General features: G+C 45.6%; 1 protein-coding gene across 1 annotated transcript in view; it reads right to left on the reverse strand.

Annotated features, from left to right (window-relative positions):
• Positions 1 to 7,559: 7,559 nt before the first annotated feature.
• Positions 7,560 to 14,761, reverse strand: part of LOC140394408 (putative methyltransferase DDB_G0268948) — a 187,144-nt gene continuing 179,942 nt past the window's right edge. The window contains exons 5-6 of the mRNA XM_072481657.1: positions 10,813 to 10,950; positions 7,560 to 8,681 (exon numbers count right to left, since the gene is read on the reverse strand). Coding sequence (XP_072337758.1) covers positions 8,594 to 8,681; positions 10,813 to 10,950 — 226 coding nt within the window. The 3' untranslated portion in view covers positions 7,560 to 8,593. The remainder of the gene's footprint in view (positions 8,682 to 10,812; positions 10,951 to 14,761) is intronic.

Here is a 14,761-nt window from a genome sequence, read left to right on the forward strand (position 1 = left end):
CTGTCCAGTTTGTACCGGGAGGGTTCTTCCCCCTCCTCCAACAACTCCGCCAACATCTTCGCAAAGTATTCAGCCGGTCTCGGGACCTCCACCCCCACCAGCAGACCCAAAATTCTTAATTTCTGCTGCCTCGGCCTATTCTCCAGGTCCTCCACCTTGACTCTGAATCCTTTGTTGGTCTCCACCACCCTCCGCAGCTCCTCCCCCATTGAGGTGAATTGGTCGCTATGCTGCAACAGTGTTTCCTCCACCCCCATCAACTTCTCCCCTTGCTCCGGTATCTCAGCAGATGTCTTCAACACCACCGCCTTCACCAGGGCCATCACCTCCTCCACCAGCTCCTTCATCGCAGCCATCATCTCCTTACGCATCACCGCTATGTGTTTGGCGAACTACCTCTCAAACTCCCCGGCCATCACCTCGGTCAGAGTTTTCACTGTGCAGGGCGTGGCCCCACCCAGCCATCCAGCCTCTGCCATCGTTCCTGCTGCCGGGCTGGCCAATTCACTCAACGGTGAACTTTCACTTGCTCCCTCCTTCCCAGTGGCTTTTCTCTGGGTCTTCGGCCTTCGCCACCTTCCTTATGCCTTCCTGCACCAGCTTATCCAGAAACTGCCCCTGGAACCAGGCATTAAACACCAAAAACCAGCAGGAGCTAGCCAATGTACAACTTCCACCTACATGCTGCCACCGGAAGTCCGATCCTGCCGTTTATCATGTATTCCCTTGCCTGGTTTGTCCTGCCCAAGTGGATCACTTCACACTTATCCAGATTGAATTGCATTTGCCACAGATCAGCCCATCTGACCAGCCAGGGTTGAACATTGTGCAATCATCAGCAAATATCCCCATTTCTGATCTTATGATGGATGGAAGATCAGTAAAGCAGCTGAAGGTGGCTGGGCCTAGGACACCGCCCTGAGCAACACCAGCAATGAGGTATTGGAGCTGAGATAACTGACTGTCAACAGGCAAACCCACCTTCCTGACTCCAATCAGTGCTATACGTTTAGCTGCTGTTGTACAAAGAGTCAAAGGTTCTGCTCCTTTTCCACAAACACCTTTAATTTACTTCAACAGCCTCTGCACAAAACTCCAACATCACATCACCTGACACAAAGGCCACCTGAAGTCCCTTTACATATCAGTGTCAATTATTGGATACCTTAACATAAATGAGACAACTAATTGGAATGTCTCTTAACCCATTACTTAACAGTCTCCCCTTCCTTGGAGAAAAAAATAATTAGGTCAAAACAAAATGACAAGAAACTCAAAAACACACACGCAATTTCCCCCCTTCTTTTTTTTCTCCATTTTTTGGAAGGAAAAAACCCAGTCACAGAAACAGGCGCCCTTCATTAACAATATCCAAAAGTTTCTGTGAGCTAGCCCCTCTTTTTGTAAAACAGTCTCACAATTGATAGCTAATGTCAACCCATTTAATTTTTGCTATTTCCCCTCTGATGCACAATCAATTACTCTCGAGACAAGGTGAGTCATAACTAATAGGCTTTAATCAGCTAGAACTGTACCCAGCAGCTTTGATACAGAAAGTGAAGGCTGCTGGGACGGCATAGGTTCTTATACCCTGCCTCTCAGGGCGGAGCTATGTACATTAGCCAATGGTAGACTCCTAGGTCTAGCCAATGGGCATCCACTTCTCAGGTACTGCAATACCTGGTATTACCACACCCTCTGTCCAACATCTGCTTCAAACTCGCGATGTCTATCCTTAACCTTTATTCATTGACACTTTTTGTAGAGTGCACATTTTCCCACAGAAATTTATTGTCAATGTGACATTCAATAGGTATATTACCCAAATCCCCTAATTTCTGTCAATAGCTGAGATATATAAAAGGCCATATCCACTGCCTCTACAAGGCTTAACGTCTCAGCAGCCAAAGTGCTTTTGGCCACTCTCCTTATTTTCTCTGTTTACCACAAAAGGGCAACCTTTACCATTGTTCCCCAAAATGAAAATTATAAAACCTCCTGCGCTTGAAAGCCCATCTCATAAATTTGTACAGGATGCATCACTATAAACTATAAACCGGGAACCTCAAAGTTTGAACAACGCTTTATTTGCTCTTATTATGTCTTCCACTTTGGGATCATTCATTTTTGTACTCAACTCCAAGACATCAAAACTCACGTCCGGTCTAGTCTGTCTACCTAACCAATTCAGTCGCCCAATCAAACTTCCCAGTTGCTCTTTTTCCATCTTTGAACCCATTGCATCATTTTGTGAAACCTGACCACCGTTAATTGCTGTTGGGCTGATGCTTTCCAAATAAGATTGCTGACGTAAAGTTGCCCCTAACTTAGTCTGTCCGATTTCCAGTCCAATATATTTAAATGCACCGGAATCCTGACTTCCAACCCTGAATTCTTTCCTCAAACCAGGGATTACAATAGCTTCAAAATCACTAGTCCCACCCCACAAAAAATCATCGACATGCATCATAAAGATGCCTGAAAGATTTCCTTTATAGTGCCAGTAAAACATTGCCGGATCTGCTTTCAACTGGCAACAGCCTAACTTTAACATAACTGACCTTACCGCAAAATATCAGACTCTAAGACACATCATTTAATCCATATACACATTTGTTCAATTTCCAGACTACCTCTTTCTGTGCTAGCTGCCTCTTTAGGAGGGCAGAGAAAAATTTCTCTCTGGAGCTGAAGCCCCTGCAAGAAGGCAGCTTTTATATCTATAGATTTGCATTCCCATGCCTTTCTGGCTAATAGAGCCAAGAAGATCTTTAAAATAACCTTTCCTGCCATAGGTGAATCTACCCGTAAATCCTGATCTTCTAAGTTTTCTTCAAATCCCCGCGCCACAAGCCTGGCCTTTGCCTTATAAGTTCCATCCGGAAGAACCTTTTCCGTGCAAATCCATCTGTGGGATAGAGCTCTTTGTCCCCTATCCGGTACTTCCGGGTATACCCCAAATTCACTCCAACTATACAGTTCTTGCTGTTTGGCATCCTTGATAACTTTTTCATCTAACTTATTGGAAGCCACCAAAATCTCACGTGCATGTGGGCTTCTACTCCTATTAGTATTTGTAGTCTTACTCATGTTCCGAGACCTTGATAAACTACGTCCCCTCTCCCGCCTGGTATCTCGTTCTGCACTGCTACTGCTTGATCTTTCCCTTCTGCTGCGGGATGTCCTTTCAATAGTTCTCGACCTTTTCCTGCGGACCTGTTCACTATCCGATGTACTCTCTGAACTGGCACTGCGTTTCTGTGCCCTCCATTTTTGAACTTCGTGTTCCCAATCCATTGTCTTGACTCCTTCCCCTGAATGCTGTACATTCAACCAATGTTTATACTTTACTGTGGCCTTCCCTCCTCTACTGATAACAGTTGCATCCTGCCATTGACTAGACCCTTCAGGCAAGTATGTCACTTTTGTAACAACTTTTGGCAGTTGTCCTTTCAGAAAAATGGCCTGTTCTAAATCATCAGAAGTGTTGGGTTCCTCTACAGAAACCCTGTCTATATCAGTTAACTGGTCCTCATAGTCCTGTATCATGTGTGTACCAGATGACCCTGGTTCCTCGTTGTCTGTCTGCTCTGTCTAACTTTGAAAATTTGTAATCTGTACCCATTATCCTTGATGAAAGAACCCTAACAGTTTGATTGCCATGTTGCAAAATAATTGTTTTGCCATCTATGCCTATGATCTTCCTTGGGCCTTTCCATTCATTAAAATTGTCTCTCTTATAGTATACTATGTCTCCTTGCTGAAAAACGGGATTTGATGGCCGCACATTATGCCTCAAAGCTCTGCGAATTCTTTCAGATACTTCTGCTTCCAAAAAAGCTTTTCTACTGCTATGTAATGCATTTAAATGCTCAGAAAAGGCAGAGCTAATTGTAGTCCCTTCCCAAGCTGGAGGCTGGTCATCCAAAATGGACGGAATTTTTAGATTTCTACCAAACACTAATTGATAGGGACTATAGCCCCTAATGATCTGCAATGAATTCTTTGCATGTACTGCCCATGCCAAAGCTGAATTTAGCTTGCAGTTTGGTCTATCTGCCAAAACTTTCCGGAGCATGTTATCTATTACCGCATGGTTTCTTTCACACACACCATTACTAAATAGGCTTTCTGCAGCCCTGTTCAGAACTGTGATAGTCACGTTTTCACACATATCCCTAAACTCATCATTAGCAATTTCTCCCCCATTGTCCATAAAGAATTTTGCCGGTGGGCCCATTCCTGTCCCTATCCATTTTCCACGATTTGATCCAGAATTTCTCTCTTTTCTTTACTTCGTACAATTGATGATTGACTAAATCTGGTTGCTAAATCTACAAAATGCAAAATAAATATATTATTGGCTTTATCCCAGATCTTAAGGTCCATGGCCAGAATGTCGTTAAAATCCCTGGCCAAAGGTAGGGTTACCATCGGTCGTGCTGGTATCCTTCTGTACTTCCAACAAACTTCACAGCGATCACTAACCTAGTCTATTAACTTAGTATAGTCTTCATCCCTTACCCCTGCATCCCTTAATACATTTTTCAGCCTCTGAGGAGACCGATGCGCAAATTGCCGATGCAGTTTTAATACAAGCTTTTTATCAGCGAAAGTCCCATTTTCAACTGCCATTAACACATTCTTAACAACTGTACTTGAAATATTATTTGTCAGTAATGGAATACAATAGTGCCCCACACTGTAAATTGTAAGTCCACCGTCTTTCCAAAAACTGTTGTTGCCTTATCCTGTTCCATATCCAGTTTCATGTGTGCTTTCTTCATCAACGGTCTGCGCAGAAGCAAAGGTATCTCACTTGATACAACATCCGTGCTAATGAAATGATTCACTCCGGCAATATTGCAAGGGATCACCACTCTTTTCAGCGACTTCAGAGTATTATCATCCTCAAACTTGAAACTTGTGGAACTTTCAAATTCCTTAACCTTATTACGATTTTCAGCATTCAAGGAGTCCAGGTAACATTTTAACCAGTCAATTCCACACACAGTAGGTGTGCAGCCACTGTCCAATACAGCACAATTGAAGGATTCTGCAACCAACACCCTCATTACCGGCGTAAAACTGCTTGTTAATAGGACAATGCCTTCTTTCTGGTCACTATCTTTTTCCTCTTCTGACTCTTCCGTGTCATGTGTCACTTCAAACACTCTATTATAACATGTTGGACAGTTGAAAGCATAATGGTATTGAGAGTCACATCGAAAATATCGATTTATCATACCCTGTGCATTTCTGGGGTTCTTCTTCCTATTGTAGGTTCTAACTGGGTTTCTGTCTTTATAATTTTCAGTTCCCGATCTCCTTCTATAGTCGTGGAACCTGTTTGTAGCTATGCGATTTTGCCATCCCGTTAGTAGTGTATCTTCCATATTCTGCTTTATTTCAGACTGACCTATTTGGGTCATCAGAGCCATTGGAATCGAATGTTTCCCAGAAACTTTTTTTAAAGCTTCTGTCATCTGATTGAATAAGGTATCCTTATCAGTAAACTGAACTCCTGTCAAAACCAGGAGCCTATCCATGTTGCTCACTCGAGCACAGTCAAGTAATTTAAAGGCCAACACAGACTATGGAAATTCCAGGTTGTGTTTCTGCAGTCTTTTATATAGTTTGCCAAATTCCATTATATAGTCTTCAATGGAGAAATCCTCTATTTTCCGGAACCTATCAAAATCCGACCATGCTTCATACGCACTTAACAAGTCATCTTTCTTATAAATCTTATCCGTATCACGTAATAGAGTCTACAGACCTTCTTCTGAGTCTAATTCTTCCAATTCCAGCTCAGAAAACACTTTGCTCTGGATTTTACTGTCATAAGATAGAGAAAGAGCCAATGCCATACCTTGTTTTCTCTTTCCCAAGGCAGTTACCTTAGTCCACATAACTACTGCACTTCTCCATTGGTCGTACGATCCCCTTTCAGAAAATAAGGAGGGTTAGCCATATCCAGCCATCTTTATCCTTGGTTCAGCCATATATCTTTGTTTGTTTTTTTTCTTCTCACTCACTCCTTGGTTTGGTCTGGAAAAGTTGTATCTTTCAACCCTTCACATTTGCACAGCAACCATCCTCTGCTACCATTTGTTATACGTTTAGCTGCTGTTGTATAGTCAAAGGTTCTGCTCCTTTTCCTCAAAAACCTCTAATTTACTTCAACAGACTCTGCACAAAACTCCAACATCACATGACCTGACACAAAGGCCACCTGAAGCCCCTTTACATATCAGTGTCAATTATTGGATACCTAACATAAATGAGACAACTAATTGGAATGTCTCTTAACCCATTACTTAACAATCAGCAGGGAATTTTCTTCCTGATTCCCATTGACTCCAGTTTTGGTGGTGCTCCTCGATGCCGTACACGATCAAATGTCGAGGGCAGTCACTCTCCCCTCACCTCTGGCATTCAGCTCTTTTGTCCATGTTTGAACCAAGTCTGTAATGAGGTCAGGAGCTGAGTGACCCTGGCGGAACTCAAACTGAGCGTCAGGAAGCATGTTATTACTGAGTAAGTACTGCTGGATTGCGCTGTCGATTACACCTTCCATAACTTTACTGATGATTGAGAGTAGATTACAGGGCAGTAATTGGTCAAGTTGGATTTGTCCAGCATTTTGTGGACAGGGCACACATGGGCAATTTTCAATATTGCCGGGTAGGTGCCAGTGTTTTTAAATTAAAAAAAAAAAATCTTTATTGTCACAAGTAGGCTTACATTAACACTGCAATGAAGTTACTGTGAAAAGCCCCTAGTCGCCACATTCCAGCACCTGTTCGGGTACACAGAGGGAGAATTCACAGAAGCACGTCTTTCGGGATTTGTGGGAGGAAACCGGAGCACGCGGAGGAAACCCATGCAGACACGGGGAGAACCTGCAGATTCTGCACAGACCTGACCCAAGCTGGGAATCGAACCTGGGACCCTGGAGCTGTGAAGCAACAGTGCTGCCCCCTGTGCTACCGTGTTGCAGCTGTACTGGAAGTTTGGCTGAGGGGGGCTTGGCAGTTCTGGAACATAAGTATTCAGTACAGTGTCGGAATATTGTCAGGGTCCATAGCCTTTGCAGTCTCCAGAGCCTTCAGTCATTTCTTGATATCACAGGGAGTGAATCGCATTGGCTGAAGATTGACATCTGTGATACAGGGAACTTCTGGAAGAGGCCAAGATGGATCATCCACTTAGTACTTCTGGCTGAAGATTATTGCGAATGCTTCAGCCTTATCTTTTGCACATACGTGCTGGGCTCCTTCATCATTGAGGATGGGGATATTTGTGGAGCCTCCTCCTCTAGTATGTTGTTTACCTGTCTGCTGCCTTTCGCCTTTATTCAATGCAAACTGATTATGAGCAACCACACCGAATAGATTATTAAGCAATCCATCTATTTTTATGGTGTTTGAAAATTGGACCCCATTTCTGACGGAAATCCTGCGCTGGGAGATTCAGAGGGTCTTTCAATGGAGCTTAGTTTGTGTAGGGCGGCATAAGAGCTCTTATTTTTCTACAAAATAAGGTAAACAGCCTGGTTGGAGGTGTCCAAAACACGATTTTATTGCTAAATATTCACTTATACACTTGTATAAGAACTGAATCAAAACTTAGATCAAAATAATACATAAACCTGTCAAGACATGGCGAGAAAGCGTTGAAACATAAACCCAAGAAAAGTGTAAAGAAATTAATTTAGCAGATGCTTCAAGAAATCAGGAAAGCTAGAATTCTGCACCCAAGTTAATCATAGAACATAGAACATACAGTGCAGAAGGAGGCCATTCGGCCCATCGAGTCTGCACCGAACCACTTAAGCCCTCACTTCCACCCAATCTCTATCACCAAATAACCCCTCCTAATCTTTTTGGTTACTAAGGGAAATTTATCATGGCCAATCAACCTAACCTGCACGTCTTTGGACTGTGGGAGGAAACCGGAGCACCCGGAGGAAACCCACGCAGACACGGGGAGAACGTGCAAACTCCGCACGGACAGTGACCCAGCGGGGAATCGAACCAGGGACCCTGGCGCTGTGAAGCCACAGTGCTATCCACCTGTGCTACCGTGCTGCCCTAATCATACGGTATTATTCTTAAGGAAATCCTGAAATGCTGAGATGCCCTGAATCATTCAAAAAGGTATCAATCACTCAACAGATGATTAGTTAATTAAACATTAATAACTTACTCAAGACTAATTTTTATTTCCCTGACACAATCCAATTTCTCTGGCGCTTTCGCACGGTTAGAGTATTCACGTCATGACTAGCCACGAGCCTTGCTATAGTTACATGATTGTTGCAATTTGCGAAATGTGCCTTCAACACAATGGCACATCCATATTATTGTTTCTTTAGGTAGAGCTTACATAGAACATTCTTTGAAACAATGTTAGTATCTGCAGACATGACCTTAAGAGTTCAACAGTTCACTCATTTTCCAGAACATTGATTATACTTTTTGCAGACAAAGTATTCAGGATGTAATTTTGATGATTTCTTAAAAGACGCTAAATAATTTAAAAATCCCACAAGCGGCTGTGAAAGGCTCTGAGAGACGGCTTGCGAACATCACTCAGGTTTAGTGGCCAAGAGACAATAATATTTGAGACTGAGTTCCACAATGGTCTCACTTGACCCTCCAAGTGCGTTTATAAGCCTAGAGGAAGAGGGAGAGAAAATTTATCAAAGTTTAATCTACAGAATCAAACTCTATTCAACGTATAGGAAACTGAAGTGCAGCCCTTCGAATAGACAATAAATTGAGGGAATCACAGCATCACACAGCATGAAGGAGATAATTCAACCCATCACATCCTTTGGAAGCGCTACAATACATCCCACAACCCCGCTCTTTCATTACAGCCTCAAGCTACCTTCCCTTCAAGGATTTATCAATTCTTTTCTGAAATAACTATTCTGGTATAAGGTTCTGGCATAGAAAAGTTTAACATGGGCCTGCGTACAGTACTGCCCCCAGTGTGATGTAAAAGAACTCAACAACACCCTGGGGGTAACCATTGGCCAGAAACTCAACACTATTCGGCATATAAACACTATGGCTACAAGAGCAAGTCAGAGACTAGGATTCTTGCAGAGAGTAACTGACCTCCCAACTCCCCAAGCCTGTCCACCATCTACAAGGCAAGGTCAGGAGTGTGATGGAATACTCTCCACTTCCCTGGATGAGTGCAGGCTCCAATGACACTCAAGAAACTCAATATCATCAAGAACAAAGCAGTCTGCTGATTTGGCATCCCATCCATAAACATGCACTCCCTCCATGGAACAAAACACAGTGGCAGCCGTGCGTACCATCTACAAGATGCACTGCAGGAACTCACAAAGGGTCCTTTGACAGCACCCATGACCATTACCATCTCGAAGGACAAGGACAGCAGACGCATGGGAACACCATCACTGGAAGTTCCCCTCCAAGCCACTGAACATCCTGATTTAGAAATATGTTGCCGTTCGTTCATTGATGCTCGTTTAAAATCCTGGAATTTCCTCCCTAACAGCATTGCAAAGTTGTGCAAAAGTTTTACTGTAATGGAAGTCGGAGTGAGTGGCTTCAGTTATCTGGAGGGACTGGAGAAACTTGGGTTGTTCTCCTTGAAGCAGAGAAGGTGAAGGGGAGATTTAATAAAAGTTTTCCAAATCTTGAAGGCATTTGAATGAATAAATAGGAAGGAAAATGTTTCCAGTGGCGGAAGGGTCAGTGGTTCAAAAAGGCAGCTCACCACCGCCTTCTCAAGGGCAATTAGGGAGGGGCAGTAAATGTTGGTCTGACCAGTGAAACCCACATCCTGTGAATGAATAACCTTTTAAAAAAAAGCCTGTTCAGTTGCATTGTAAATTGTACAACTCTCACTATAAACTCTTAATACATTTGTGATTTAGTGCAGGAAATTCTACCTGGTTACAGGATCCAAGGTGACATTTGAGAGTAGAGAAGCTGGACATTTTTATATTCATGCACAGGATGTGGACAACACTCGCAAGGCCAGCGTTTATTGCCCATTCCTAATTGCCCTTTAGAAGGTGGCGGTGAGCCGCCTTCTTGAACCGCTGCCATCTCTATGGTGTAGGTACATCCACAGTGCTGTTAGGGAGGGAGTTCCAGGATTCTGACTCAGCGGCCGATATATTTCCAAGTCAGGATGGTGAGTGACTTGGAGGGGGACCTCCAGGTGGTGGTGTTCCCAGGTATCTGCTGCCCTTGTCCTTCCAGGTGGACATGGGTTTGTAAATTGACGGTTCAGTCAAGGTGAAGGTTTGGGGAATGAAATCTGTCAAAACTGAAGATATTACAGCTGATCAAAGGAGGTTTTGCTGTGGGATATACTTTGTAACAGAGGAAAGGAAAGTTTAAAAAGCAGATGTTCAAAAAATACTTCAGAATTTAACATGGGTTGGCCTTTAAGTGTAATTATTATCGTTCTCATTTTATGTCTAATGTCTCTAAAATTCAATAAGTGCCTCTGAAATTTACTATCTTGTATCTTCATTATCAGTTACCTGTATATAATTTGCCAGATTACCTATTTGATCAAACGTATCTGTCAGTCCCCAGAATTTAACTGTCTGCTCATCTGACCAGTTCCTTCAGCCTTTCCGAATCTGAGTCATTCACATGAATTAGGGGCGTGAGGGGTTCTCCAAACATTGACCCTGTGGGCCAGCCTCTGGGAGTCACTGGGAGCCCTTAGCTAATCTCATACTATGGTCCAATTAAACATTACGAGACAGATCGGCAGAAAGGGTGTGGTTTTCATAAAGTTTTATACCTTTGTTCAACTTTGTCCAGTGAGGCTTTAGCATTTTCCGGATCATTCTTCAGGTAGATTTGATATACACCGAAGGACTTCAGATATCCCTTGATCCATGAGACAGGTTTTTTGAACTTGATGTAGATGTCTTCAGCTCTGTGTTAAAGAAGATGTTGTTAATGTAGGAACAAAACACTAATGTTGCACTGTCATGACACTCTTGGCTTGTGTGTGGTCAATTCAAGCCCCACTGGACCTGGAGTCGCAGCACAGGGGAAATAAGATTTTGTGCGTGATCTATCGGCCCCATCGCTCCGGACCCGGGACGCGGCGAAGCTGGTAAATCTCACGCAAGGCCTCTTGTGTGAGATGTATTTGGCTCATCACGCCTTGCAAGGTCTAACGAGATCTCACAATCTGGATCTCGTCCTCACTGGACGTGATCCAGTTTTGCATATTCAAGTGAGCAGCTAGTGTCACTTGTATGGCTCTATGCAGGATCTACCCAGCGCATTGGACCTAATAGCCTCACCTCGGAGACCCTGAGCGGGCGGTGTTTGGCATTGTTTCCACAAACATGGACCAAGTGTACCAACACTTGGGGAGGTCTTACAGGCTTTCGAGGGCCTCTGGATAGTCGGGCTCTGGGTAGGGTGGAACCCTGGCACCTCCGATTCCACCCTGGTACTGCCGATCCGGCACCTTGGCAGTGACACATGGGCATTCTGGCTGTGTCACCTAGGTGCCACCCTAGCAATGCCAGAGTGCCCAGGTGGCACTGCCAGGCTGACTGGGCACTGCCAGTGTGCCAGTACCAAGGTGGTATTTTTCCTTGCTGGGAATTGGGCCTGTGGTGTCCTACCCGTATGAGGTGGGGTTTGGGGGACTTGATGACCCCCCTAATTGGTGACTTGAGGTTTTGGGGTGGTCCAGGGTCCATGGTGGCCACCCCCCCCCCCTCCCCCCCTCCCCCCCCCCCCCCCCCCCCCCCGCCCCCGATCTCTTCCTGCACGGAGCGGAGATCGTTAGTTCAGGAATTGGGACTAAGTGCTGCTTCAGCGGGGCGTTCCTCGCCGAGTCCCATTTAAAAGCGGGGTCATTCTCGGCACTGCCAGCACCGGGCAACACCGGCTAAACGCACCCGACATGGAACTCATTTTCATTTCCGTTAAATCAAACCCTTTCATTAAAAATACCCAAAGTCCTTGGTTGAGTCCAATAAACTGCAGCCACCAGTTTGCAACCTTAACACAAGTGATCTTCTATTATGTACAGTATTATAATTAAACAGACAGAACATGTAAATGGCTATCTACTATCCTTTGCAATCCCCACCCCTTTCTAACTTCCCCCACACACAAAGAAACAACAGAGGGGAAAGGATGGTGGAAAGGGAAAGAAAGTATTAACAAAAATAAAAGGATATGGATCTTTGATGCACGGGAATGACCTTTAGCAAGAGAGAGAGAGCGAGAAAGGTTGTTCCTTTTGCTTCTAAGGTCTAAATGCCTCTGTTTAGTTCCCTCAGAAAGCATCACGCAGGAACCAATCACTGACCATTGTCAGGCAGAACACCATCCCTGGGAGCTAGCAAGATGGCGGAAGCTGGGCTGCCTGGTGGGGTTTACAGCAGAGAGGATGACTGAGGTGATGTCTTTGGAGCTGGAGATGCAGTTTGCCAAGCATATGGAGGCGTTGAGGAAGGAGATGGCGCTTGCTTTGAATATGTTGGTGGAGGAGGCAGTTGCCCCAGTGAGAGTAGCTGTGGCCGAGGTGAGGGAGCAGAGCGAGAGGTTGAAGAGAGTGGAGGAGGCCATGTCGCAGCACAGCAATCAGCTCACCTCGATGGGGGATGAGCTGCGGAGGGCGGTCAAGGCCAATAAGGGGCTTCGAGCAAAGCTAGAGGACTTGGAGAACCGCTCGAGGCGGCAAAATCTGAGGATTGTCGGCTTGCTTGAAGGGATAGAGGGCTCGATGGAGTACTTTGCCAAGATGTTGGCAGAATTGATGGGGGAGGATGAGGAGCCCTCCCGGTATGAACTGGACCGAGCTCATCGGTCGCTGAGGCTGAAGGCAAAGTTAAATGAACCGTCAAAGGCAGTGATCATCTGCTTCCACAAAGAGCACATGAAAGAGAAGGTGTTGAACTGGGCGAAGCAGAAGCGGGAGGTGCAGTGGGATGGTGCTGGAGTTCGCATATACCAGGAATTGACGGTGGAGCTGGCAAAGAGGCGATTGGCTTTCGGCCGAGTTAAGATGGCTTGAGACAATAGTGGGCTGCGATTTAGGGTGGTGTATCCAGCGAAGCTGAGGGTGACCTACGATGCCAGAGATTTCTACTTTGAGATGGTGCAGGCGGCGGAGGCGTTCGTGAAGGCAGAAGGCCTGGGATAGAAGTGAAGACTGGAACTGAAGAGGGGTTGTGGACTGCAAATGGGGAGTTGGCAGAGTGTGTAAATGTTTTAAATGTTTTGTTTTTTAATCTACATTGTTCTTTATTTACTTCACACTGTTATAGAGTTTAAGTTTTTTGATTGTCATTCTTTGTTGCGATGGTTTTCTGTTACGTTATTGAGATGTTTGGGTTTGGTTGTTGCTTCCTGGGACGGAGCGGGAGGGGAGGGGAGGGAAAGCCTTGGATGGAGGCCCCCGTGCTAGCTAACTTAAGTTGGCTAGTGAACGGAGGTGAGGTGGGGGGAGGGACTGCGGACATCGGAGCCCGGCGAGTAGGTTTCGATGGGCCTGAGGTGTGAAAGGAGGGGGAGGGGATCGATACTGGGTAAGGGTTTTTCGAGAGGAAGAGCAGGGAGGGATTCTGGGAGGGGATTCGATGTTAACAGTGGATAGGGGCGGGTCAGACACATGGGGCAGGGCCCGGTGGTATGATGATGGTGGATAAGAAGGGAGTGGGGTTAGGATAGTTACGTGGAAGATGAAGAGGTTGGGTGGCCCAGTCAAGAGATCAAGGGTGCTGACGTATCTGAAAGGTTTGAAGGCTGATGTGGCGATATTGCAGGAGCTGGGTTAGCCAGGTGTTTCATTCGGGATTTGACGGAAGGGCTCAAGGGGTAGTGATCCTGGTTAGCAAAAGAGTACGGTTCCAGAGGGAGAAAGTGTTTGCAGATCAGTGGGGTAGAGATGTGATTGTGGCAGGAGCATTGGAAGGGAGGTTGGTGGCGTTGGTAAGTGTGTATGGTCCCAACTGGGATGATGTAGGAGTTGTGAAGAAGGTGTGTGGGGCCATCCCTGACTTGGATTCACACAAATTGATAGTGGGTGGGGACTGGAACCTGGTGCAGGAGCCAAGATTGGACAGGTCACGACCACGCTCGCTTGTCCCGTCAGGGGGGGGGGGGGGGGGGGGGGGGCGCGGAGGTGGGGGGGGGTGTTGGCTGGAGTAATGGCGGAAATGGGAGGGGCGGACCCTTGGGAGGTTTCTGCACCCGGGGAATTGGAGTAATCTTTTTTTTCTCCTCGGTCCACAAGGCTGGTTTAGCTCAGTGGGCTAGATTGCTGGTTTGTGATGTAGAACAAGGCCAGCAGTGCGGGCTCAATCCCGTACCAGCTGAGAATTCTGAATTCTCCCTCTGTGTACCCGAACAGGCGCCGGGATGTGGCGACTAGGAGCTTTTCACAGTAACTTCATACTTGTGACAATAAATAGGTTATTATTATTAATTGCAAATTGACTTCTTGGTGGTGGGGATGGCGCTGTTGTCTGGGGTTAAGGGGTCGGAAATGCGATATCGGATCATGCGCCGCATTGGGTGGATATGGTGTTGGAGAGGGGGGCAGTGCAGAGGCTGGGGTGGAGATTGGATGTGGGGATGTTGGGGGACCAAGGGTTCTGTGATCAGATTGGGAAAGTAATCGAGGAATATATGGGATTCATTGTACGGGGGAGGTTTTGCAGGCGGTAGTTTGGGAAGCTGTAAAGGCAGTAGTGAGGAGGGTAGCTGATCTTGTT

The sequence above is a fragment of the Scyliorhinus torazame genome, chromosome 2 (genome assembly GCF_047496885.1).
Source record: "Scyliorhinus torazame isolate Kashiwa2021f chromosome 2, sScyTor2.1, whole genome shotgun sequence".
Classification (NCBI taxonomy): Eukaryota; Metazoa; Chordata; class Chondrichthyes; order Carcharhiniformes; family Scyliorhinidae; genus Scyliorhinus; species Scyliorhinus torazame.